The sequence below is a fragment of the Phyllobates terribilis genome, unplaced genomic scaffold (assembly GCF_046119375.1).
Source record: "Phyllobates terribilis strain yellow unplaced genomic scaffold, ASM4611937v1 Scaffold_9__5_contigs__length_417890890, whole genome shotgun sequence".
Lineage (NCBI taxonomy): Eukaryota > Metazoa > Chordata > Amphibia > Anura > Dendrobatidae > Phyllobates > Phyllobates terribilis.
Window position 1 is genome coordinate 384,335,941 of NW_027362769.1, and position 27,095 is coordinate 384,363,035.

Genomic DNA, 27,095 nt, shown 5'->3' on the forward strand with positions numbered 1-27,095 from the left:
GGCTTGAAGGATCAGTAAAGTCATTCTTCCACGCTTTACTTGCAGCTGCTCTTGGCTGAGATAACAGACAGGGAGCAAGACTTAGACCACGTGACCAGCAGCGCCCACCAGTACCAACAAGCGGTGAAGGTAAGAACTTCTGAAGCATGGTTTCATTTCTTAATGACCTTGGATCCCAGTCTGCTCAAACTATTTCATTTTCAGTCTTGGCTTGAGATACTTGGTCAAATGGGCACCCAAATTGATACCAGCTGTAGATATACGAGCATGCATAGTTACACGTGACTCTTCTTTAGGACTATGAACTTGATTCGGAGAAGCTGAGGTCCGTTTTGGATATGGACAACCGCAGGAATACCTACACCAGGAGGTCCAGGGTCTTGTCACCAGCAAACAAAGTGAAGGAAGAGGTGCGTGGGGAACTATATTTAGTGTCAATCATTTTTCTTAGTTGGTCAGCCCCTGGAGGACACCATTTCTATAGCCACAGAGCCAGTCACATTCAAATCTTTGAGACAAGTATATGCTATGGGCAGGGTTAAAAGTCCTATGTGTCCCCCTTAACACGTAGAGTATGGATTGGTTAGTTCTACCCATTTCTCGTCCTTGTAGGAGGCCGATTTATCAGCAAGATTCACTGAGGCCAGCGCGGTCAATAAACAGAGGCTGCAATCCCTGGAGTTTGCCCAAAGCCTTTTACGCCAGGTAAGATGTGACATAATCAAAGTTTCTAACTTCTACGATGGAAGAATTTCAGAAGATGCCGTATCAGCGATTGACCATGTTATGAATATTGTATCAACAGCAACCAGAGGTAGAAGTGCAGAAGCAGTCAATCCAGATGAGCAGATCAGAGAAGCCTGCGGAAGAGACCTGGAAAATCAAAAAGATGTTGGATGATGAAGCCCAACGTCGTCAGCAACTGGAATCTGAGATCAGGAGCACTCAGGAGGAGATCATCTTCCTTCAGAATCAAAAACCTCAGGAGACCATAGTCAAGAAAGAGGTCTTGAAAAAAGTCCCAGATCCACAGCTGGAAGAGGAGTACCACAAGGTCCTCGAAAAGGTTTCAGAAGAACAGCGCAGAAACAAAGCTCTGCAGGATGAACTGAACTCCTTGCGCTACAAGGTACGATCACTGGAATACGAGCAGAAGGACGGCGGCCAGCAATATATAGTGAAAGAGGTCCTAAGGATTGAAAAAGACAAGGAGCAGCAGGAAGAGTTCCTAAGACTCAAAGAAGAGTTGGAGGAGCTGAAGCGGCAAAAAGGGGCAAAGCAAAATGAGATTGCCAGCTTGAAGGAGCGAATCTTCATCTTGACAGAAGAAAAGAACAAGCCTCAGGAGAAAGTGACAGAGAAAGAGGTGGTAAAGCTTCAAAACGATCCTCAGCTGGCCTCAGAATACAGGACACTTCAAGAGAACATGCAAAGAGAGAGTTCTCTGCGGCAGAAAGACGAAGAGGAGCTACAGCTGCTCCAGGAAAAACTGAAGCGCTTGGAAAAAGAGAGAGCCATGGCCGAAGGCAAAATCACAGTAAAGGAAGTGCTGAAGGTAGAAAAGGATCATGCCAGCGAGAGAGAGGTGGCTGATCTTCGTCGCCAGTATGAAGACGAGATGTCAAAGATTCGTACAACCCAACGTGAGAAGAATGAGCTCATTAGGAAGATAAGCATCTTAGAAGAAGAAAACGCAAAGGTTGTTGTCCAGGAGAAAGTACGCGAGATCATTCGGCCAGATCCCAAGGCCGAGAGCGAGTTGGCCAATTTACGTCTTGAACTTATTGAGCAAGAAAGAAAGTACCGATCTGCTGAGGAGCAAGTGAAAGTTCTCCAGAATGAGCTGACGACCATAAAAGCCCGTGGCCCTCAGGTAGAAGTGAAAGAAATAACAAAAGAAGTCATTAAGCACAAGACTGATCCAGAATTAATAACGGAGCTTGAAAAACTACGCCAGGAGATCTTGGAGAAGACAAGGGTGGTGGAACGATCAGAGCTAGAGATCACTCAGCTCAAACAAGAGATTCAGAGTTGGATTGATACCAAACCTCAAGTGCAGATTAAAGAGGTAGTTCAGGAAGTTTTGCAATACCGTGAAGACCCTGCCACCAAGAATGAGGTAGAAACTTTGAGAGCCACGTTGGCTGAAGAGCAGAAGAAGCGCCTGGATCTTGAACGGGAAAGAATGGCCCAAGAGGACAAGATCAGACAGAAAGAACGAGAGCTCTCACAGGTGAGAGAGAAGGTGGTACAACAGGAAGTGGTGAAATATGAAGAAGATCCGCTACTGAAATCTGAGGTTAATAGTTTATCAAAGAATATTGAAAGTGAGTTAAAGCAGAAGGATCAACTGCAAGATGAGCTGCGGAAGTTACAGTGGAGGAAGTCTGAGCTAGAGCGTCAGCTGGAAGAACTGGAACGAGAGAGACAGGCTAGACGTGAGGCAGAGCTAGAAATTCAGCGTCTTAAAATCCGGCTGAATGAGCTGGAACAAAGGGAGATCGAGACCAAAGAAAAAGTCACCTTGAAGCAAAAAGTCGTCTTACAACAAGACCCGCAACAAGAGAAGGAACATAATTTGCTGAAGCTTCAAGTTGAAGAAGAAAAACACAGGAGGCAAATTCTTGAGACCGAGCTGGACGCGCTAAGGAAGAAGCTTGTAACCCTGGACAAGATGGACGTGAAGGAAAAGGTCATCTTCACAGAGAAAATTGAGGTAGAGAAGGATCCAGAGACTGAACTTGAAATAAAAAGGCTTAAGACAGTGTTGGATGAAGAAGGAAAGCGCAGAGTGGAATTGGAATCTGATGTTGACCGTCTCCAATCTAAGTTGTCTGAGTTAGAGTTCAGCAACTCCAAATCCAACAAGGAGCTTGAATATCTGCGGGAAGAAGTACACAAGCTTCAGATGGATAAGCAAGGTCTTCAGCTGGAGGGCCGCCATCTGCAGTCCGAAATTGAGATCACAATAAAGGAGGCTCAAGGTCTGAGAAGTTTAACTCAAGTGGACAGCGGCACCAATCTAGACTCTCGCTTATCCTCCCTGGAACAAGAACTTCAGGGGCTGAAGAAAATCTCTCGAGATAAAGACGCAGAAATCGAACAGCTTGAGAAACGTCTGGAAACCATGCAAATCAAAAGGGAACAGAGAGAGAACCATCTACGCCGCTCCATCGTCGTCATTGACCCCGATACCGGCAGGGAGATGTCGCCGGAAGAAGCTCGTAAGCTGGGTCTCATCGACTGGAAGATGTTTGTCAATTTACAGAGTCAAGAATGCGACTGGGAAGAAACCACCATAAAGGGGCCAAACGGCGACTCCTCAGTGATCCACGATAGGAAGTCGGGCAAGAAGTTTAACATCGAAGACGCTTTGCGGAGCGGGCGTATCACCAAACGTCAGTACGAGAGTTACCTCAACAAAGAGATGCCCATCCAAGAATTTGCAGCCTTAGTTTCCGGGAAGAAGTAATCCTTCGGGCTGCCGAGGCGCCGCTCTCTGCGGGCCGTGACACAGACTTTAAACCAGATATCGCTGCCCTTTGGTCTGTTGCCTTCATCAATAGCAGAACTTCTACACTTCTGTTATTCTTGGTTGACTCGTGTGCAGGAGATATGTTGTCGAGATAGTGCCATGACGTCCATAAAGCTCTCCAAAGTCGCAAGGTGTGGTTTGGGGGGTCTTACAAATCTCAAGAGCCAGGTAGTACTGGTCATGGAGGTCATTTTACAGAAGCCATAGACGCCAATTCACCAGCAACTTTATGGAAGGTTCCCCAATGCCGCCTTGTCCAATGGCAACGTATTCTACCGCCGAAGCACTAATTGAAAGCATCTCTTAAAGGAACATGCACTGAAAATTCGAAACTGTAGTATAAAGCCAAACCACAGAAGCGTTCTCCTTTTATGCCGTGAAAGAGCAAATAGAAATCTTCTATATATACGTTATATGTCATTTGGTATATGGTTTTAGATAGCAATTTTCATGCTCTGTCTTGTAACACATCTACCGTGGTGCCTTACTCCCCCCCTCCCCCGACACACAGATATAATAATAAAAAAAAAAAAAAAATAGGGTCCTCGGCCACAATCCGAATCCTGGTTTATGTATGTCTATTTCTATACTTCTGAGTGGGGGGAAAAAGGGAAAAATGTATTTTATTTATGATAATGCTAAATAAAGATGCGGTGGTTTTGAACGCTTGGCTTCTCTTGTCCTTTTCTGATGGGATCTCAATCATTCAAAATTTACACAAAAAAAGACAAAAACTTTCAGAGAAAATTAGATTTATTACATTTTTCCTTCCAGCACCAGCAGTTACATAGAAAACTCCCCCCACCCCACCAATCACATTTCTCACGTCAAAAATCTCGTACTTACAGAAAACAAACAAAAAAAAAATTTCAGTCCTGAACAACTGACCCTGAGTGTTGAGGTTCCCAATTGTAAGCATACGTGTGTTTTGCAGCAGCAGTAAAGTACTACTTTCCAATGAAAAAAAACTTCTGATACATCTGAAGAACCGCTGAAATGACAAAGTTGGAAGCCCCCTTTAAATAACCAGGGCAACTGACGGCTTTTTTTTTTGGACTGGAGTGTTCCTTTAAGTACTGCCGTTTCTCTGCAGGCGCTTTATTAAATTGCATGGCCGCCTCTGCCTCGCGATGACCGATTTTTGGGGGGTCAGTGCAGCTGTGGTTAGCGCCTTGTGTATGAAGAATAAAATACTATCGCCCCCTAGTGGTGGTGCATAATACAGCAGCCCAGATGCAATTCCCGTCTGTGCATTGTACCCTGGATCCTGACGTGCGGCCCTCGGTATCAATGTGTGGGCACGTGCATGTAGGCATCCTTAACTCCAGCATTTGATAATCCGGAAAGTCCCATAATCCGAACAGACTCTCAACCCTTACAGCATACGTCATTATTCCAGTCTGATAATCCAGAATCTCTTTACAATCAAGACCCACTGCTGGCAGATTAAGAGAATTTTATATGTACATGGTACAAGAGGCAAAAAAAAAAAAAAAAATTGTGCATAGGATCATTTTTGTAACGTTTTGGTTTAGTATTCACACGGGCGTGCTGACTTTTTCCAGTCCAAGAAAAATAAATAAATCCCAAATTGAATGGAATGTGTCTCAAGAAACAAACATGGGAGAAAAAAAAAAAAGTGCAAATGTTCAATAAAGTAAGAATATCTGAGTACGGGGTGTGTAAACTTATGCCACACATTTCTTTGTATTGCTCCGAGGCATCTAAAGTGTTAAAAAAAAAAAGGGTCTACCGTTTTGTGCACACAGCTCACGACAGGTCTATGTGTTCCCATAGTAACAGACTACAGACAAACCAACCCAGTGTAGTCTGATCCTGCAATCGTGAGCAGCTCTACACTCTCGGCCTGCTGGAGCAATAAAAGAACGGTTGCAAAAGTCTACATACCCTTTAAGAAGCAGTTCCTGTAACTCGGTCCAGCTGCTGATGGATGAAATGTTGTAATAGAGAGGGAGACGCCAGGATGGTGCGGAGTCTTGTCTGATTGTGACGTCATCCTTCATCTTGACAGGCGTCTTTAGTAATCAGATTTCTTTACACCCAAAATTGCACTTATGTGGATTTTAAAGGGTTTTTCTGGAACGTCTATATTCAGAGATCATGTTAAATACCATTTATGGGGATCAGGGAGCTTAAATCCCTACCACAGACCGGCAGGCAATGACCCACTGATCATTTTTAAAGGGCTTAAAGGGTTATTCTCCATCTTTATAGAGGGATATTGCTGGATAGAGCTTGTAAAAACAAGCACTTCTGCAATTTACTGCCAGTTAAAATTTGCAGCCGTTCTTGAGATATTAACACTTTTCCTTTGTTTACAACTCGTTGCCTAGGAGACCGACCACCGCTGCCATCTAGCTTGTAAGCACTGAGATGGATTAGCAGGTAACAGCGATCCAGAACAGCTTCAAAACAGAGCCTACAAAAGAGCCTGTGAACATTCTGCACTTCCTGCTGTCCAGCAGCAGTGGTCGGTCTCCAAGGCGACCAGCCGTAAACAAACAAAAAACACGTTAATATCTCAAGAACGGCTGAAGATTTTAACAAGCAGTAAATTGCAAAAGTGCTTGTATTTACCAGCTATGACAAAATCCATCTATGAAGATGAAAAAAAAAAAAAAAAACACTTTAAAAAAAAAACATGGCGGCTTTCTTCCAGAAACATCGCCGCATCTGGCCATAGGCTGAGACACAGCCTGTAGATCATGATCGGTTTCAGTCTCTATTCACTGACTGCAAGCAGATTATACAGCCATTGAGCTTAATTGTATATAAAACTGGACTTCCCCTTTAAGAAATTTCTGGATTTGCGGCTCAGACCCCCCTCGACCCCATAAAACTGCACTGCAGCGAGAAGCTCCAGCGGATTTTATCTAAAGCAAACAAAAAAAAAAAACACACTATAAAGAGCTACAAAAAAGCACAAACCCACCAAACAGTGCCACCACACATGCCAAAGTGCCAACGTGACCGCAGCAGCAGAACCGTACAAACCTAGTGCAAGAGACCGAGCCCAGAAATGTCCCGGCGTCATTGGAGAAAGCAATGATTGACAGGTGGGCCCGGTGGAGTTCTGCCTCCTGCGCCAATTTAGGAAAATGCAAAAATCTCAAAATTTAGGGGAAAAAAAGTCATTTTTTATAAGTGCCTCTAGGGGGCGATGGTGTAAGTGCATAATAATCCACCAATCGCCGGCTCATGGATTGTCACCACGTGGAAGACTGTGGTCTGTAATGCTCCTCCCAGGATCCTCCGAGAACGACGCCATTACTGCGCTGCCCCCAGGTGGAGGGGACGGGGATGACATCCACTCACCTGTACATAACGCAACCCCTGCGAGGTCAGCGCTGAGTATACCGGCCGCTGACTATGGAGATGGACGCGCCAGGATATATATATCCTGTATATTGTAAACAGTCATACATAGGAGGCAGCGGGGTCCGGGAAGGTGCTGCCTGAGGGTCCTCAGGGGTTACTGGGCCGGCTGGGTCTCATCTGGGAAGGCAGTGCTCCTTTGCTCTGAGCATGTGCACCATCTGCTGGACGGAGATAGAAATGCTTGTTAATAAAAACCAATGAAAATAATCATAAAATGTGTACGAGTAGAAAACCATGGCCGCCGTCTTCCATAAAAAGCACCACACCTGTCCACAAAGGTTATGTTCGGTATTACAGCCACTTATTCACCTCATTTAGCCGAGCTGCAATACCACACCCGACCAGTGGGTAGGTTGTGGCGCTGTTTGAGGTAGAAAGCGGCCATTTTTTTCATTTTCCTCCCCTTCTTCCAATAGTCATTACTTTCTTATTTCTCCATCCACGCAGGTGTAGGAGTACAGGCTGCTGCCGATATTTATGCTATGCAGCTGCCCAGGCATGCTGGGAGTTGTAGTTCTGCAACAGCTGGGGAGCCTCGATCTGATGCTGCTTAGTTATCTATGGGCAGGACTGCCACCCAGTGGTGACAAGTGGTATTACGTGTAAGGTCTCAGGTTTCTGTCCCTCCACCACCCTGCGGAGCAGCCCTCATCCCTGCAGAGGCTTGTGTGACCCGACTGTACCTGTCGGTGCCGGCTGCAGGTGTCCAGACAAGGATGGGCGGGGAATCGGCGTGGAATGATGGAGACCGCCGAGGATATCTAGACAGAGAAGGACCAGGGTGGGCACGTTGCACAATCTGTAACCACAAAGCTCCATATGGAATAATGACAATGCCAGATGGCGGCACTTACTCCTCGGCAGTCCGTGGTTGAAGGTGCCTGGGGCCGGCCCGGTGACGATGGCGTCTTTCGACGCTCCGGCTTTTGGTGACTGTTCAGCGGTGAAGGACACGACGCGCAGGGGAAAGCTGTTCAGGGTGGACAGGACGCTCAGGGAGCCCGGGGCGGGCATCTTCCCTCCGTTCTGCTTGTAAGGTGGGGTCAGGATGGTCAGCGGAGGGGAGAACAGTCCGGGCCCAGTGCCCTTCTGTACCTGCGGGGGATACAAGCCATGTGCACATGGTCAGCAAATCACCCCCTCCCCCCACACCCTCCAACACACGGGCTGCCACCCAAACCCTCTCGAAACGCGGGCTGCCACCCCCGGCCTCGCTGTCCGCACCCTCCAATACACGGGCTGCCACCCCCGGCCTCACTGTCCGCACCCTCCAATACACGGGCTGCCACCCCCGGCCTCGCTGTCCGCACCCTCCAATACACGGGCTGCCACCCCCGGCCTCGCTGTCCACATCCTCCAATACACGGGCTGCCACCCCCGGCCTCTCTGTCCACACCCTCCAATACACGGGCTGCCACCCCTGGCCTCTCTGTCCGCACCCTCCAATACACGGGCTGCCACCCCCGGCCTCGCTGTCCGCACCCTCCAATACACGGGCTGCCACCCCCGGCCTCGCTGTCCACACCCTCCAATACACGGGCTGCCACCCCCGGCCTCGCTGTCCACACCCTCCAATACACGGGCTGCCACCCCCGGCCTCGCTGTCCACACTCTCCAATACACGGGCTGCCACCCCTGGCCTCGCTGTCCACACCCTCCAATACACGGGCTGCCACCCCCGGCCTCGCTGTCCACATCCTCCAATACACGGGCTGCCACCCCCGGCCTCTCTGTCCACATCCTCCAATACACGGGCTGCCACCCCCGGCCTCGCTGTCCGCACCCTCCAATACACGGGCTGCCACCCCCGGCCATCCTCTCCCCCCCCCCCGCACCCTACAACACACGAGCTGCCACCCAAACCCTCCCAACACGCGGGCTGCCACCCCCTCTTCCGGGCCACCCGCACCCTCCAACACACGGACGGCCACCGTCGGCCGCCCCCTCCCCCCGCACCCTCCTACACACAGGCTGCCACCCAAACCCTTCCCCCAACCACGTGGGCTATAACCCCCAAGACCCGGGCCTCCCCCTCCTACGCCCAGGCCACTTCCGCCCAAACCCAACACACACGCAGGCTGCCAACCCAGACGCCCTGGCCGCTTTCCCCCTCCCGGCACGCTGGCTGCCAACCCTCTGCGCCCAGACACCAGGGTCGCTTCCCTCTCCACCCCGACTGCTTCCTCCACACCCACTCACTCCCGACACCCAGACCATCCCTCTCCACCTCAACACATGGGCTGTCAACCCCGAAGCCCGTGCCGTCTCTCTCCCAACTATAACACGCGGGCTACCACTTCCAGCACCCAGCCACCTCCCCCCACGTTAGAGGCAGGGGCTGGCTGTATAGCACTGCTGGCACCAGCTGCGTATGGAGGGCTCAGCGGCTCCGTACTCCCACCATGTATAAGTTGAAGACCCTGCAATCTTGAAGGCAGGAGCGGGTAATAACCTCCTCTGCCTTCCTGCAGGGCTGTGCACGCATCGGCCGCTGGTCACACTTACGCTCACGTTCGATGCATTGCCTCCCACCATGGATGACGTTAGTAATTTAGCCACTCCTTGCGTCCCTCCTCCGCAGTCATGAGGAGCCATTAAGGTCAGCTTCTGGGGCGGGCGAGGGGACATCTTCATTGACATGGTGACGGGGTTATGGCTGGCGGGTGACGGGGCTTTGTTCAAAGTCACGGTGGCGGTGTGCAGCGGAGCGGGCGGCCGGTTCACAGCGCCCCTGTAGACCTGAGCTCCAGGGGGGCCGGGATTATTGGGGGGTTTGGACATGAATGCTGGAGACACTATGAGCTTGTGGCTGGTGCCAGCTGGAGATGATGGAGGAGGAACGCCCTGGGGTTTGGGCGGTTTGGTCTGGGGGGCGAGAGGCTGCTGGGAGGGCGACGGTGCGAACACTTTGGCGCCACCGCTTTGGATGGGGTGAGTGAAGCTGGCCTTGCTCGCTGGGTGGTTCACATGGTAGACATTGGGCGGCACAGACTGGTTTGCGGCTGGAGTCTTTGCAGGCCCAGTCTGGTGCTGGCCTTCAGGTGAGGGCTTCGGACTGGGCACGGACGGCACCGTCTTCTTCTCCGAGCCTGAAGTCATAAACTTCTTATAGAAAACCGGCCGCACTGATTGGGCGGTGACAGGAGGGCACAGCTTCTTCTTCTCATCCGCCACCACCACCGCAATGGTGGCTTTCTCAGGCACAGAGGATTTTGAAGGGGCTGGAAACTCAAAGACGGGGCCGGCGGCTCGGCCGGAAAGGGCCGTCAGGTGCTCGGCGACTCCGTCCAGTGAGGGAGGGTTGTAGATCAGATCTCCATCCAGAGAGTTGTCCTGAGCGGATACGGGAGAGCCACCCGACGTAGACACCGCGGACAGAGGACTGTCCTTGGCTGCAGCGCTGACCGTACGGGCCGGAGGATCCGAGGAGGAGCTGGGGACAGACTCGTCTGGCTTCTTACACAAGTCCTATAGTGAGAAGATATCACAATGTGACCAGAGTACGATCGGACTGTCCGAACAGAAAAGGTGGGCTCATACATTCACCTTCCACACCGAGAAAGGGTCCCACGCCTCCGAAGTAACAGTGAGGTGGTCACATATGCACCTGAACTGAGCAGAGGTCATAGAAGGTGTATGGGCCGCCATCACAGAGCTTCTGACTGGCCGGTAGGGACCACCCACTAACACCCAATGGGCCACACAGACATGAAACACTTATCTGCATAGGGCCAGTACACCTTCAACAACCGGTCGGCTGAGTAGGAAAGATCGTGGTAGAACCTATACTGCCGGATCTCCCGCATAATTTACCAACCAGATCCCCGTTTACAGCAATCTACAATAAATAACTTTTTACCTTCGCTTTTGTTCTTGAGGGAATGAAGGTTTTATTCATTGCCCTTAAAAGAGATAAAAAGAAATATTTCAATGTCCCATTAAATGCATAAAACACGGGCGCTTTACGGGCGGACGGTACATGGAGGTCCGTGCTGAAAAATCGTATACTCACATCAGCGAGCTGAGCTGCGGGTACAGACGTCGGCTCTCCTTGAAAAGCGTCCTGCAAATGAGACAGACGGCGTAAGAAAGGGCAACGGAGACATAAATCCCCCCGTGGACCCCACATACCGGGCCTGCATCCATCCTCGGGGCCACAAGGGCTTCACCTCCTCGTCCAGGAAGCATTTTAGATAATCCTCCAGATTGGCCATGCCGCTAGTCTCCGGCTCGTACAGATCCACCTTCATCCGCACCAGCTGGCACAGGAGCTGCCTGCGGAGACAGAGGGGCCCGCGGACAATATGGCTGCTGCTCCTAGACCTATAGGGCTGGGAAACCACTTAAGAACACAGGACTTTTTAATTTTTGTGCTTTCATTTTTTTTTCCTACTAGAGCTTTTTTTGTAGTTCTGAATGACATTATTCACTTTACAATATGTATACATATATATTTATATTTTTTGGGTTATGTATTTAGCACCTGCAGAGCGGTGTGATTACGACGACACCAAACTTGTCATTTTTTTTATTTTAGTGGTTAAAAAAAAAAAAAATCCATCAAAATAAAAGATTTGTTTTTTGCCGCACTTTTCGGCAGTAATGTAACCTTTTTATGTTAGTTTTTTTTGTCATTGGAGCAGTATGAGGACTCGTTTTTATTGCGTGCTAAGCTGGGTATTTAACCCCTTAAGCCCCGCGGGTGGTTTGCACGTTAATGACCGGGCCAATTTTTACAATTCTGACCACTGTCACTTTATGAGGTAATTACTCTGGAACGCTTCAACGGATCCCCCTGATTCTGAGACTGTTTTTTCATGACATATTGTACTTCATGATTGTGGTAAAACTTCTTCAATATGTTTTGAGTTTGTGAAAAAAACGGAAATTTGGCGAAAATTTTGAAAGTTTCGCAATTTTCAAAATTAGAATGCCCTTAAATCAGAGCGATAGGTCACACAAAACACTTAATAAATAACATTTCCCACATGTCTACTTTACATCAGCACAATTTTGGAACCAAAATTTTTTTTTGTTAGGGAGCTATAAGGGTTAAAAGTTGACCAACGATTTCTCATTTTTACAACAAAATTTACAAAACCATCTTTTTAGGGACCACATCACATTTGAAGTCACTTTGAGAGGTCTGTATGACAGAAAATACCCAAAAGTGACACCATTCTAAAAACTGCACCCCTCAAGGTGCTCAAAACCACATTCAAGAACTTTATTAACCCTTCAGGTGCTTCACAGGAATTTTTGGAATATGGAAGAAAAAAAATGAACATTTAACTTTCACAAAAATTTTACTTTAGACCCATTTTTTTTTAATTTTCGCAAGGGTATCAGGAAAAAAATGGACCCCAAAATTTGTTGTGCAATTTTCCCTGAGCACGCAGATACCCCATATGTGGGGAAAAACCACTGTTTGGGCGCACGGCAGGGTTCGGAAGGGAAGGAGCGCCATTAGACTTTTTGAATGTAAAATTTGCTTGAATGATTAGCGGACGCCATGTTGCGTTTGGAGAGCCCCTGATGTGCCTAAATAGTGGAAACCCCCCACAAGTGACACCATTTGGAAACTAGACCCCCCAAGGATTTTATCAAGGTGTATAGTGAACATTTTGAACCCAGAGGTACGACACAGAGTTTGATAACATTAGGTCATCATATTGAATAAGTTGTCATTAGTCTTGAGCGCAAGTGCTCGCTACTTGAGTTTGCATCGGGTACTCAGGTATGCACCATGTACAGCGTGTGCTCGAGTGACATGCTCGACTCCCCACCCCGCATGTTTCATGGTTATTAGACACCCAAAAAAAACATGCGGGGATCGCTCGTGCATAGCAAGCAATCCCAGCGAGGTTTTTTTGGCTGCGAAGCATATGGGGCAGAGACTCAAGAATGTCACTCGAGCACCCACTATACTAGGTGCATATCCGAGCCCCCGATGCAAACTCAAGTAGCGAGCACTTGCACTCAACAATTTTTTTTTTTTTTTTTTACACTTTTGAAAAATCCCCGACCCTAGCACAGCCCCGACCCTAGCGCAGCCCCGACCCTAGCGCAGCCCCGACCCTAGCGTTCATTTTTTACGGCGTTCCTCGTGCAGTATAAGTGATTGACTTCAATTTTTCCATATTTTGGCCGGCAGTCAGTTATTCTTCGGGTCAGTACGTTTACAGCGATACCACATTTATATATTTTTTTTTGTGTTTTGGCGCTTTTACACAATAAAAACTATTATATAGAAAAAAAGGGAATTAGTCCTACCGGTAATTGGGTTTCCAGGAGTCCAGCCTGACAGCACACCAGGAGGTAGCCCTTGATGTCCGACAAGGGGCAGGAACACATGAGAGGTTAAAGGCCCCTCCCCACCCTCCATCGCCAGTGTTTTTCCCAAGTACCACACCAGGAGGGATGCAACACAATTTTATTGAAACTACCGATACATGTTAAATCCTCACATGCTCTGGCAACTCAAAAAGGGGGAGGGACTATAAGGGTGCTGTCAGGCTGGACTCCTGGAAACCCAATTACCGGTAGGACTAATTCCCTTTTTCCAGGACGTCCCTCCTGACAGCACACCAAGAGAAATGCCAACTAAATGGTCCTAGGGAGGGACTACAGCCTGGAGGACTTTCCTCCCAAAGGCCGTCTGCTGATTGGACAACAAATTCAGTCTATAATGCTTACAAAATGTATTCAACCCTGACCAGGTGGCTGCATTACATATCTGCTCTGAGGAGGCTCCTGCTCTCTCTGCCCATGAGGTAGATATGGATCTGGTGGAGTGGGCCCTTATGCCTTCTGGCACTAACATACCCCTAGAAACATAAGCATGGGAAATGGCCGCTTTGATCCATCTGGCCAAAGTCAATTTTGATGCAGTCTTTCCTTTGTTCTTCCCCCAGAACTGGACAAACAAACTAGAGTCTTTCCTCCATTCTTTTGTGGCGTCTAAATAGTGGAGAACCGATCGCCTGACATCCACCGAGTGGAAGTTCTGTTCTCCTGGGTTTCTTGGCTGATCGCAGAAGGCGGGCAAAATGATCTCCCTATTCAGGTTGGAGTCCGACACCACCTTGGGTAAAAAAGAAGGATCTAGTCTAAGGATTAGGCGATCGTCCAAAATCTGCATATAAGGGAATACTACCGAGAGGGCCTGAATCTCCCCCAGTCGTCTGGCCGAAGTTATGGCCACCAAGAACACGGTTTTAATTGAGAGTGATCTGATACTAATATCCTGCAGGGGTTCAAAGGGGCTTTTACATAGGGCGTTTAGCACTAAATTTAAGTCCCACGGGGCCACCTTTTCCCTTATAAAGAGCCTTAATCTACCCACTGCTTTCGAGAATCTGGACACCCACGGATGTTTAGCCAAGGGATAGTCTAAGTATGAACTTAAGGCCGAAATCTGGAACCTAAGCATGCTGGGGCTTAGTCCCTTGTCATACCCTGCCTGGAGAAATTCTAAGACTTCTGGAACTGGTGGGGCCAGAGTCTCTATTATTGTGTTCCCATATACTGAACAGATCTCTTCCATACCTTTGAATAAATGGCCGTTGTCACCGGTTTTCTACTTGCCTGAAGGGCCGTGATGACCCTATCAGAGAGGCCCCTGGACCTCAAGATCCACCTCTCAGGATCCAGGCCGACAGCTGGAGCCACTCCACCGCAGGATGCTTTAGAGGTCCCTGTGACAGAAGGTAGTGTCGCAGCGGGAGAGGGAAGTGATCTTCTGCTGTCATCAGCATCAAGAGGGGGAACCAGCTTCTTTTTGGCCAGAAGGGGACCACTGCGATCACTGTGGCCCCGTCCTCCCGTAGCATCCTTGGCATTAAGGGTATGGGAGGGAAAGCGTAAGCTAGCGGCATATCCCAGGTCTGGGACAGCGCGTCAACCCCCGCTGGATTGTCCTCTGGGCACCTGAAAAAGAACTTTTGGGTTTTCACGTTCTTCCTTGAGGCAAAAAGGTCTATTGAAGGGGTCCCCCATTTCTTTATTAACTGAAGAAAGACTGCTTGGTGAAGTTCCCACTCTGATGGGTCTATCCTTTCCCTGCTCAGGAAGTCTGCCACCTGATTTTGGGAGCCCCTGAGATGAAGAGCTGAGATGGAGGAAACCGTATTTTCTGCCCAAGCGAAAATTTCCTCTGCTATTGCCTGGAGCCATGTATGTTTCGGTCCTCCCTGATGTTGAAGGAAGGCTACCATGGTGGAATTGTCCAAGAGAATCCTTATGTGTTTGCCTGCTAGTAGCGACTGACTCCTCTGTAGGGACTCCCAGACTGCTCTTAGCTCTCTGTAGTTTGAGGACCGGTGTCTGATCTCCTGAATCATAGAATCATAGAATGGTAGAGTTGGAAGGGACCTCCTGGGTCATCTGGTCCAACCCCCTGCTCAAAGCAGGATTCACTAGATCATCTCAGACAGATGTCTGTCCAGCCTCTGTTTGAAGACGTCCATTGAAGGGGAACTCACCACCTCTCGTGGCAGCCTGTTCCACTCATTAATCACCCTCACTGTCAAAAAGTTTTTTCTAATATCTAATCTGTGTCTCCTCCCATTTAGTTTCATCCCATTGCTTCTAGTCTTTCCTTGTGCAAATGAGAATAAAGATGATCCTTCTACAATGTGACAGCCCTTGACATATTTGTAGACAGCTATTAAGTCTCCTCTCAGTCTTCTTTTTTGCAAGCTAAACATTCCCAAATCCTGCAACCGTTCCTCATAGGACATGGTTTGCAGACCAGTCACCATTCTGGTCGCTCTTCTCTGAACTTGCTCCGGTTTGTCTATGTCTTTTTTAAAATGTGGTGCCCAAAACTGTACACAGTATTCCAGATGAGGTCTGACCAAAGAGGAGTAAAGACCGATAATGACTTCACGTGATCTAGACTGTATGCTTCTGTTAATACATCCCAGAATTGTATTTGCCTTTTTTGCTGCTGCATCACACTGTTGACTCATGTTCAGTCTATGATCTATTAGTATACCTAAGTCTTTTTCACATGTACTGTTGCTGAGACCAAGCCCCCTCTACATGGGCCCCCCAACCCCACTGGCTTGCGTCCGTGGTAACGGTAATATAAGGGGATTCTATCCACTGGACTCCCCTTCCCAGATTTAAAGGGGATACCCACCAGGCTAGGGAGCCTTTTAAGTCTGGAGTTAAGGGCATCTTTTTGTCCAGGCCTGACTGACGTTTGTCCCAAGCGGAGCTGATTTCCTTCTGAAGAATTCTGGAATGTGCCTGACACCACTATACACAGGGGATGCATGATGTCATGGTCCCCAGAACACTCATAGCTTCCCTGACCGTTACTTCCCTCTTTCTGCAAAAGGAGCTGAATTTTTTTTACTATGTCCCGAGCTTTCTTTTGAAGGAGTTTGGACAAGCCACGGTGCGAATCTAATAGCACTCCCAAGAATATGTTCTGGTTGCTTGGAGCTAGGTCTGATTTCTCTAAATTTAGAACCCACCCCAAGTCTGACAATACTCGCATTACCCGACGCTGATGAAGAATTAACTGCGCGTCTGAATCTGCTACTAGAAGAAAGTCGTCTAGGTAGGGAATTATGACTATGCCCTCTCTCCTTAGATGGGAGACTACTTACGTCACTATTTTGGTGAAAATACGGGGTGCCGATGACAGGCCGAACGGAAGACATTGGAACTGATAGTGGCTTACGCCACCTTTCCCTCTTGTTGCAAGCCTGAGGTATTTCTGTCTTGAAGGGTGTATGGGAATATTGTAATATGCCTGCTTCAAATCCAAGGTACACATCACCGCGTCTTTGGGTACCAGAGGTATCACCAACTTTATAGACTCCATTTTGAACCTCTTATACTTTACCCACTGGTTCAGGGGTCTGAGGTTTATAATTGTCCTGTACTCTCCCGATGTTTTTTTTATGGAGAACAGTCTGGAATAATGGCCCCTGCATCTCTCTGAATGAGGGACCGGTGTTATTGCTCCGTCCTGGAGGAGCTGCTTGATGTCTACTTCCAGCCTTCTGAGGGCCGCTGTTGAACTGGCTTCCGTGATCTGAAATCGGCGAGGGGGGGGGGGAAATTGAGAAAACTCGATCTTGTACCCGTGTTCTATAAGTTGTAAAATCCACTGATTTGGGGTTATTCTCTGCCAACTTCCTAGGAAATGCTGCAGCCTTCCCCTCACTGGTCCGGCGCCATTGACGTGCCTGTCTCTGACTTGGCCCAGGCAAGTCCCTGCGGCCTCTACCACCCTTCGGGTAGCTCCATCTACCCTCTTTCCTCTATAATTCTGGGACTGGGTGGGGCGGCTTCGAAAGGAAAAGGGGCATCTAGGTCTTCCCACCGGAAACCCCGCTTTACTATCGGCCGCCTTCTGCAGAATGCTGTCCAGTACAGGTCCAAAAACCTGTAGGCCGGAAAATGGGATAGCACAAAGTTTGTTTTTGGACTGCATATCGCCTGTCCAAGACCTCAGCCAGAGTGCCCTACGGGCCGAATTCGACAGCGCATCATTCCTTGCCGCGAACGGGACAGATTCTGCTGACGCATCTGCCCTGAAATTTACTGCCATCCTGACCATGTATAAAGCCTCGGCTATATACTCCCTGGAAACACTCTGTCTCAGTTTGGCTTCCAGGTCCTCCAACCATAAGCCTGCTGATCTGGCCACGGACGTGGCCACAATATTGGTCTTGATGATAGCAGCTGAAGCCTCCCAGGCTTTCTTAAGTAGACCGTCCACTTTTTTGTCCATCGGATCATTTAGACTCGCATCCTCAAAAGGGATTGTTCTCTTCTTGGAAACTCGGGCTACTGGTACGTCGATCTTTGGCACCTCTTCCCAGATTCTGGACTCTTCCGTTTCGAAGGGAAGACGGGACCTAAACTCCCCCGGGATTGATAAACGCTTTTCCGCGTTCTTCCATTCCTCCAGAATCATGGATCTGATGTGCTTATTAACTGGAAAACATCTACTTTTCCTTGCCTGTAGCCCACTAAACATTTGATCCTGGATGGACTGAGCTACCTGCGGCTGTTCAATGTTCATAGTATTGAGTACCGCCTGTAATAGCTCCTCTGTGTCAGCCGAGGAGAAGAGGTATCTTTTATTCTCCTCCCGCTGACCACAAGGTAAATGAAAATCCAGCTCCTGGGACTGGTCTGATTTTTACAGGGAGGTTCGCCTGTAGAGGCCTGTGCCGCTAAAAGGGTGGACACCGAAGACTGCACTTCCTCTTTAATCATAGCCTTTACTTCGGCTCTAAATGTGGCCTGCTCCTCCGCCATAACTTTTGCTATACAGTCCTTGCACAGCTGTTTGTTATATGTGTCCAGAAGCCTGGTATTACAAGTTGGGCATCGCCTAGCCCTCTTCTTAGGAACTGATCCCTTTGGGGCCCCTTTATCCTATGGACAGTATCAGACACAGGCAGTTTGTCAGGATAAATCACAATAGCTCAGCGACAAAAAGGGGCCCTATAGATGCTCACTTACGTGACCCAGGGAGATGGCCGTGGAATCCGTGTGCTGTGCGGGGCTACCCTCCATAGCTCACTATAGGTGCAGTGCCTAACCGACAGACACACATGGACAGATTTACCTGTCTGCCGTCTTCGCCGCCATCTTCCCCAGGCTTCTCCTTCCTGCTGACCTCCTAACCGGAAGTGCGTTCCAGGGTGGAATGCTTGCCGTAGCCGCGTCACCGGAAGTGCGCCGGCCGGCAGCGCGCCCAGAGCCCTCCGAGGAGGGAAGCGGCACCTTCCAGGAGCTCCGCTCCACTGGGCTGGCTGAGGGACCGGGACGGGTTTCAGCCGGCAGCCTGTCTTGACAGCGGGAGGAGACAGGTATGGCAACCCCTCCGCCCCCTGGGCTGCTCCTATGCTTTCAGCGCAGCTGCGCCCTCTCATGTGCCTGTCCGACTAGGGACAGGAAAAACACTGGCGATGGAGGGTGGGGAGGGGCCTTTAACCTCTCGTGTGTTCCTGCCCCTAGTCGGACATGAAGGACTACCTCCTGGTGTGCTGTCAGGAGGGACGTCCTGGAAAAAAATTTTTTTGCATTGCTTTATTCTGAGCTATAACTTATTTTTCGGATGATGGAGCAGTATGGCGGCTTGTTTTTTGCAGGACAAGATGACGTTTTCAGTGGTACCTTTTTTATTTACATTTGTTTTTTTGATCGCGTTTTATTCCATTTTTTATTTTTCGGTATGATGATAAAGAATCGTTTTTTGCTTCATTTTTTTTTTTTTTTTTTTTTACCTTGTTCACTAAAGGGGTTAACTAGTGGGACAGTTTTATAGATCAGGTCGTTCCGGACGCGGCGATACCAAATATGTGTACTTTTATTTTTTTTTCATAATAATATTTATTGCTGGGTATATTATATTTTTATTTTTTGGGGATAAAATTGTAAAAATAAAAATAAAAATTATTATTTTATTTTTTTCACTTTCTGACCTTTTACACATTGTCCCACTATGGGACTTTCACTTTTTGCTGCCGGATCGGCTGTATAGCATAGAGAGCAGCAGCATCCCTGTGCTATGCAGCCTGTCAGCGCTGCACTCAGGGAGGTTACTTTGGTCATGCACTGCGCATGACCAAAGTAACTTCCTGCCTCCTGATGACCCGGAAGTTGTCATGACGACATCGAGCCGTCATGACAACATCAGGGACCGTATTCAGACGCTGCTGGACGCTGGGAGAGTAGGTAAGTATCGCGCTTACCTCCCCTTGTCCCCGCACTGCTGCGATTGACTTAGATTGCAGCATTGCGGGGGTTAATGTGCCGGGAGCGGTGAGGGACCGCTCCTGGCACATAGCACCGGGTGTCAGCTGTAACAATCAGCCGATCATAGCACGCGTAATAGTACGTCCCTGGCCCAATAGGCCCAGGAAGGTTCTATTACTTCAAATGTCATAAAGGAGTTAACAAATGTCGCATCGATCGTTTACTGTATTTTTTTTTCTAGGAAGTGCGAGAACAGTAAAAGCGCCACGTATGGCGTGAGTTTTATATTTTGATATGGTTAAAAAAAAAAGTTAGACCTAACTATTCACAGGTTTAAGTCCTTCAAGGGGGCGTAAAGTTTTAAAAAAACAAACAAAGTGGAATTGCCCCAATAAAATTAAATAAAAAAATAAACATTTGGTATCACTGTGTCCCAAATGGTTCAACCTATTGACAATATAATTCAATAGGTTGAACTTTTTGGGACACAGGGATGCCGAATATTTATTTATCAAATTTTAACGGGGCAATTCCAGTTTTTATGGTTTTTTTTTTGTTTTTTTTTAATAACTTTACGCCCCCTTTGGAGGACCTAAACCTGCGAATGTTCGGTTGCTTATACTATATACTGAGGTAGCACAGTATTGCAGTATCTCGTGAAATCGCAGTCTCCAATGAAGGCCCGGCCCGAGGCTGAGCATCACAGGAGTACCAGGATGGCAGTGACAACCCCTTAGCAGGGGGCACATGACCCCTTTTGCCATGGTGGCTGCTGTCGCCCCACGAGCCCTCACCTGATCTCCTCCGTCCACAGGAACTTCTTCCGGGGGCCGGCGGCTACTTTCTTGCTCCCCTTGTTCTCCTCCTCCTTGGGCAGCGTCTTCTGCTCCTTGTCCTCGCACAGCATCCTGACAGATTGGATGCAAAAACAGAACGGATTCACATTCGGCATTTTACTGTAAAGATCATTTTAACTCTCTACTGTAATAACTTCCACGGAGAAAAGCTCCACTTCTGCATTAGAAACGAAATAATATCTCTCATCCCTCGTTATTCCAAGACTGCCAGCTGTAGAGGCCAGTGATCAGCTGCAGTGGTTGGGTGGGTGAACAGAGATGACTTCCCCAGTTTTATGACACTAAAAGTCATTAGTTAAGATCTGTGCAGGCTGTGAGGGAATGAAAACACTTTCGTACAGTCCTCTATAACTCCCAGCATGCTTACATGTGTCAGGGAGGCGCAGGTTTTCCAATAGTCGCGGTGTCAGATCGCCCAATACACATGGTCGGTGATAGGGGGTAGAATGTGGGCATGGGTTGGCGGCTCTTACTTGGCGTACTTGGCTTGATTGTACTCCTTCAGCTCCGCGTGATACTTGCAGACCATTTCCGGCATAGACTTCCCCACGGCTTCCTTGAGCTTCCGTAATGGCTCCCGTAACCGCTCGCTCTGCAGAGAAAAATAGGATTTTGTGTCCGCAGCTCCTTTACAGACCTATGCGTCTCCATGGTAACAGACTACAGTCTGATCCTATAGTCATTTCCTTCCGTTTCTTACTTGTTTCCCAATGGAAGAAAGCGTGGCTGCGGAGTCAGATTGTTTGCTGTCTGTTACTATAGAGACATCAGTTTTGCACGGGAGCTGCAGATAATCAGTGGCCTCGGCGTGACGTGCTGCACGAGATCGCTGAGTCTGGTGATTGGCTGCAGCGGTCATGCTACCGCTGCTGCAGGAACAGGTGAGTAACGCTGGCTGTATTATGGCCGCCGCTCACCTGTTTGTGCATGTAGAGGCGGCTGGCCCACTTCACCAGAACATCCTTACTGCAGGGGAGGACGGAGGACAGGTGGCTGAAGACGGAGGAGCGCTGGCCCGGGCTCAGCTCCCGACAAAGCAGGTAAATGCTGCCGCAAAGAAATTGGAGACGTTAGTAAGAGAGTGGGGGTGCTGCGCACACAACACAGAATGTATAAGTGCAGCCAAACCCCCAAATAACCAGGTCAGGGGGTGAGGAATAGAGCTGGAGTGACGGAGGCTTCAGATCTTCCCTAGTTCTTCCCCTTCAATTCTTTGTCAATCTCAGTAACAGGATAGGACCGGCCATGTGAAGGAATAGAAGGACTTGTCACATGTGCATATAAATAGTTTGGGGGGGGTGAAATCCTGCTGACAGGTTCCCTTTAATACGGCAATACTCCTGCAATAATCTGCACGTCCCGATATACTCACTCCAGAAGAGACTTGTTCATTTCGGGGGAAAACAACTTTTTCTTGTTGTCGGGTGTCTGAAGCCACTGAAATGCGAGAGGAGAACACTGATTGGGTCAGTGTGAACGATGAATAATAACAACAACAACAAGATAAAAATAAACCCGCAAGAAACAAAAATATAAAAAAGTATATAAAATTTATATTAATAATAAAAACAAATCTGATTTCAATGTCAGTCAGTCATTCATTTACTTTGGCAAATTCCTTAATCTTCTTCTCGGTTGCAGGCGGCAGCCCGATCAATAAAGATGGCGGTTTCTTAAACTCTTCCTTGACGCCTTCCCCCTTCTCTGCAGGGACGGACAGGTTTTCCGCTTCCTTCTTGATGGAGGTGTTCTTGGTGTTGGCAGCTTGAAGGAGTTTGCTCTCAGATACCAGGGTGGACGGTGAGGGATCTGGGGCCGGCTCGGCCTCTCGTGGGGGTGGTGGCGGCAGAGCAGGAGCGGTCGGAGGGGACGCCGCCGTCTTTGGAGCGGCGATGGTGACGTTGGGCAGCGCGGAGCTCGTCCACGTCTCATATTCTTTCTTATCCTTTTCAAACTTAGCCAGCATCTCCTGCAGTTTGCCCATCAGCCTCTTCTTCTTTTTCTCCTTGGTGCCGTTCAGAGCCATGAACCTAAAAAGCAGGAGAGAGTTTAAGCTGCGTTGCGTGACTGTCGACACTTCGCGGCTTCGAGTTTGCAGGGATTTTGAGCCCTCCTGGTCGCCGTGTCAGATGACATCTTACCCGGATTTGGAGAATTTGCTTTTTTTGCTCTTTTTCTCTTCCTCTCGTTTCCTTCTCTTCACTTTGTCTCCTCGCTCCTTCATTTTCTGCCGGGAGGAAAGAACAGATCTGTTAGGAGTCAGAAGAAGCTTTCAGCAATTTTGACAACCCTTATAATAAAATTACAGATGTGAATGTCACCCATGGGGCACGGTCCCCGCAGAATCACATACAGGACCTCACGGCATTAAAGGGGCTGCTCCTACCGCCGGTCGGCCATCTTTGTACACCCATTAGGTTCTCATGCAGGGTATTTCACCTCCCATCTACACCCGATACATGCAGGTAGCAGATGACGGTCTCACCTTGGGAGCCTTCTTCTTCTCTCGGGCGGATTCGTCTTCTGATTCTGATGCTTGTCTGAACTGTAACGTTCCGGTGTTGATGTAAAATCCCCCATGCTTTGTGTTCAGCGAGGCTGGAACCAGTTCATCGTACTGAGGGCGGAAAACCAGAGAGAGGAACATGCAAAATCTGATATTTACTAAAGAGTCACTAAACTGCAGCTCCGAGGGTCCCTCCGTCAGTTCTCGGAACACATTCACTTTAATAGGAGCAGCATTGCAGTACCGAGAACGGCCACTGCACAGCTCTGTCCATCTGACTGTGGGGGCGCCGGGTGTCGGACCCCCACTGATCTGATATGTAAAACTCCTTTAAATATTAACATCATGTTTTGCCATCTTAATCTGACTGTTCAGGGGTTAACTCTCTGGAGACGGATTCAGATTCCAGTGTAATTATAGATTCCGAGATCCCTCGGGATCCACCATAGACGATTGTTCAGGGGCTGCGAGAGGGAAATCTCAGAACAGGTGGGAACCAGCGCAGCGACTCATATTTATGTGTCCCCCGGGTACAAGCTGCCACCATCACACAGGCCACATGTAGAGCACAAGGCAGACACCGGGCGCTCCCAGATCAGTCACTTTAAAGGGCCGTACACTGATCAATCTGTACAACACTCAGCGATCAGGGGCTGACAACCTACCGCCTCCGAGTTGTCGATGAAAGAGTCGGATTCGTCGTACCCATAACCCATGTCAATGAGATCCTGCGCGCGGTCCCTACGTCGCTTCTGCTTTCCCTGCAGATACATGAGAGGACAATGCGGTGGTCGAATACAGCAGTGACACCCCCCACACAGAACAGAAACACACAGAGGTCTACAGATGAGCAGTCCGCCTACAAAACAGTGCGACAAAGACAAAGCTTCACTTCTGCCACAGAACATCCCGGCAACGACGCAGGAGAAACGGCCGACACTTACATATCTCTCCTCAAACTTCTTGGATAAAGCTTCAACTTCCTTCCTCTGAGCGTCTTCATCATTGAAAGGATCCAATGGTTTCTTTTGAGTCTGAAATTAAAAAAGAAAGAAAATATTACCGGGCTCTGAGCAAAATATACACCACGTACATACAGTACTGATTCTGAGTTACATCCTGTATTATACTCCAGAGCTGAACTCACTATTCTGCTGGTGCAGTCACTGTGTACATACATTACATTACTGATCCTGAGTTACATCCTGTATTATACCCCAGAGCTGCACTCACTATTCTGCTGGTGCAGTCACTGTGTACATACATTACATTACTGATCCTGAGTTACACCCTGTATTATACTCCAGAGCTGCGCTCACTATTCTGCTGGTGCAGTCACTGTGTACATACATTACATTACTGATCCTGAGTTACATCCTGTATTATACTCCAGAGCTGAACTCACTATTCTGCTGGTGCAGTCACTGTGTACATACATTACATTACTGATCCTGAGTTACATCCTGTATTATACTCCAGAGCTGCACTCACTATTCTGCTGGTGCAGTCACTGTGTACATACATTACATTACTGATCCTGAGTTACACCCTGTATTATACTCCAGAGATGAACTCACTATTCTGCTGGTGCAGTCACTGTGTACATACATTACATTACTGATCCTGAGTTACACCCTGTATTATACTCCAGAGCTGCGCTCACTATTCTGATGGTGCAGTCACTGTGTACATACATTACATTACTGATCCTGAGTTACACTCTGTATTATACTCCAGAGCTGCACTCACTATTCTGCTGGTGCAGTCACTGTGTACATACATTACATTACTGATCCTGAGTTACATCCTGTATTATACTCCAGAGCTGCACTCACTATTCTGCTGGTGAAGGCACTGTGTACATACATTACTGATTCTGAGTTACCGCCTGTATTATACTCCAGAGCTGCACTCACTGTACACACATCCTTCTCTCACCTTCTCTGCCGGCTTTTTCTCGTTCCTCTGCAGATTACGCAGTAGTTCTGGGTAGAAGAACTCAGGACATTTCTTCTGATCTGGCTGGAAAAGCGTCAGCGCGATGCGAACGGTGGCGGCCACTGAGGTCTCCGGGTTGCCACAGCGAGGCTTCTTGGGCGCAGGCGGCTGTATGGGCGCATTGGATGAGGTGCTGGAGAGCTGCACCCTTCGGGGCTCGGCCATGGTCTCCGCACAGTTAAGACGAGGGGCTCAGCTGCTCGGTGCCATTGTCTGAATGTAATCAGAGTTTCGGCCCCGGGGGCCACAGCAGGACAACTCCGGAGAGTGCAGCTCCTCTATTCAGAGGCTTTATAAAGGCTGGACCGGGCCGACAATCTGCTCTTCTCTCATTACTGCAACTGGAAGGGTAACAATCACAGCGTCAGGTTATGGGGAGCTGAATGTCAGAATGCAGCTCTGTCCATCCCCTATGATTTACACTGCAGCACTGCTCCTACCAACTGGCTGTTTATTAAAGGGGTTGTAAAGTCCGGCAAGAAATGGGCTGTAGCGCTCAGTGCAGAGCCGGGGATCAGCGCCACGCTTGTCCTGCACTGATACACTGTAACAAAGTATCAGGGCAGAAGAAGGAACAGCGCAGCTAACAAAGGTTTGAGGACTGCGCGCTACTGTAACAAACACTCAGCTGCGATTAATATTAGGCCTTTATGGTCCTGTTTACTGACAGCAGAGATCTTGAAAATGGACAAGAGTTAAAACAAAAAAGGACGTGGCAGCGCTGGTACTGGGCACCCCCATATGCAGTCACCTGCCCGGATACCAGCGTATGCACCACGTATGTAGGTGACTACTATGACGCCATTCGGTGAGGCTGAGCTCAGGGTATATAGCACCAATCATCTGATAAAGGTGTATTATAGGGGCTGCACAGCGCTGTCAACCAGTGGGGGGTCCCAAAACCCTCCCCCTGGCCTTGATGTGGGTCACTATGGACAGTACTAATTCCTGGGAGGGGGACACAAATGGGCATATTGGGCACATGTAGGGGGATTATTACTGTGTACTGGGGCAACCATTACTGCTGGGTTTGAAAGGAGGACGCAGCGACTGTGGGGGGATAATAGGAGGGCGCCGTTACCGCCTTGGGGGGACAATAGGGGGGCGCCGTTACCGTGCGGGGGGGGGGGGGCGACAATAGGAGGGCGCCGTTACCGCGCGCAGGGGGGGGGGGTCGACGACAATAGGAGGGCGCCGTTACCGCGCGCAGGGGGGGGGGGGGGGGGTCGACGACAATAGGAGGGCGCCGTTACCGCGCGGGAGGGGGGGGGGGGGGACGACAACAATCGGAGGGCGCCGTTACCACGCGCAGGGGGGGACGGGGGGACGGACGACGACGACAACAACAATAGGAGGGCGCCGTTACCGCGCAGGGGACGATGACGACAATAGGAGGGCGCCGTTACCGCGCGCAGGGGGCGATGACGACAATAGGAGGGCGCCGTTACCATATATCTCTCGGACAGGCAGGCGGTTGCCATGGGCGCCAGCACCTCAGACACACTGCTCATCCCATGATAACAACCATGTGACCGGCCAGTCAGCCTCTCACTGAGGCACAGCCGTCCTATGAGCTTCCTTTTATACTCGCGGGTCACTCCATTACCAGCATCATGGGGGGGGGGTAGGAAGAGCCCACTAATGTCCGAACACCGGGGATGACCCAACTACCCGGAAGTGCGCTCCCTGAATAAGTCCCGCTTGCGGTCCTCGTCCCTATCAGCCCTCGGACCGGCTGGTCACTTGTTCCCGGATAACTCACCGCTATGCTGTCAGGGTTCTCGGTGCCGGTCACATGGTCCGTTGAAGCGGCAGAACGTCTCCTCTCCTCCCCCCCGCCCCTCTTACGTCACGTGACTACACCATCCAGGACGACGACAAAAACAACAACAACCGCTGACAACCGCACGCCGCCCCACGTGACCCAGCTCGGCCAATGAGCGCGCCGGCGAATCACGTGCGCGCGCATTTGTTCTTTTCCTGGACGCCGCAGCCAGTGAGTAGTCTTCCCGCCTTTTCCTATTGGTGGAGCGTGCGGTGCGGGGGAGGCCGCGGATTGGTCGTCGTC

At 49.2% G+C, this 27,095-nt stretch overlaps 2 protein-coding genes across 6 annotated transcripts in view; one reads left to right on the plus strand and one right to left on the minus strand.

The window, feature by feature from the left end:
* PPL (periplakin) overlaps positions 1 to 4,199 on the plus strand; it is a 48,576-nt gene extending 44,377 nt beyond the window's left edge. For both annotated transcript variants that reach the window (XM_073648557.1, XM_073648556.1), the window contains exons 19-22: positions 46 to 129; positions 297 to 410; positions 613 to 705; positions 806 to 4,199. In XM_073648557.1, coding sequence (XP_073504658.1) covers positions 46 to 129; positions 297 to 410; positions 613 to 705; positions 806 to 3,472 — 2,958 coding nt within the window. In that variant the 3' untranslated portion in view covers positions 3,473 to 4,199. The remainder of the gene's footprint in view (positions 1 to 45; positions 130 to 296; positions 411 to 612; positions 706 to 805) is intronic.
* On the minus strand, positions 1,883 to 26,963 carry UBN1 (ubinuclein 1). Of its 4 annotated transcripts, none has more exons than XR_012250778.1 (18): positions 26,790 to 26,963; positions 24,968 to 25,368; positions 23,695 to 24,063; positions 23,009 to 23,140; positions 22,665 to 22,750; positions 22,130 to 22,553; positions 21,896 to 21,960; positions 21,441 to 21,570; positions 20,997 to 21,115; positions 20,461 to 20,574; positions 11,066 to 11,209; positions 10,947 to 10,997; positions 10,794 to 10,836; positions 9,440 to 10,402; positions 7,789 to 8,029; positions 7,618 to 7,695; positions 6,872 to 7,095; positions 1,883 to 4,970 (listed from the first exon to the last, which is right to left on the minus strand). XR_012250778.1 is itself a non-coding variant. In XM_073648561.1 (18 exons), the coding sequence occupies exons 2-18, from the start codon at positions 25,190 to 25,192 to the stop codon at positions 7,022 to 7,024; spliced, it is 3,075 nt and encodes a 1,024-aa protein (XP_073504662.1). In that variant the 5' UTR covers positions 25,193 to 25,368; positions 26,790 to 26,960; the 3' UTR covers positions 1,883 to 7,021. The 4 variants fall into 4 exon arrangements, 3 of the variants coding, with proteins under 3 accessions (XP_073504662.1, XP_073504660.1, XP_073504659.1); XM_073648561.1 differs by having other exon boundaries at positions 1,883 to 7,095; positions 23,695 to 23,790; positions 23,974 to 24,063; positions 26,790 to 26,960; XM_073648559.1 differs by having other exon boundaries at positions 1,883 to 7,092.
* Positions 26,964 to 27,095: the final 132 nt, after the last annotated feature.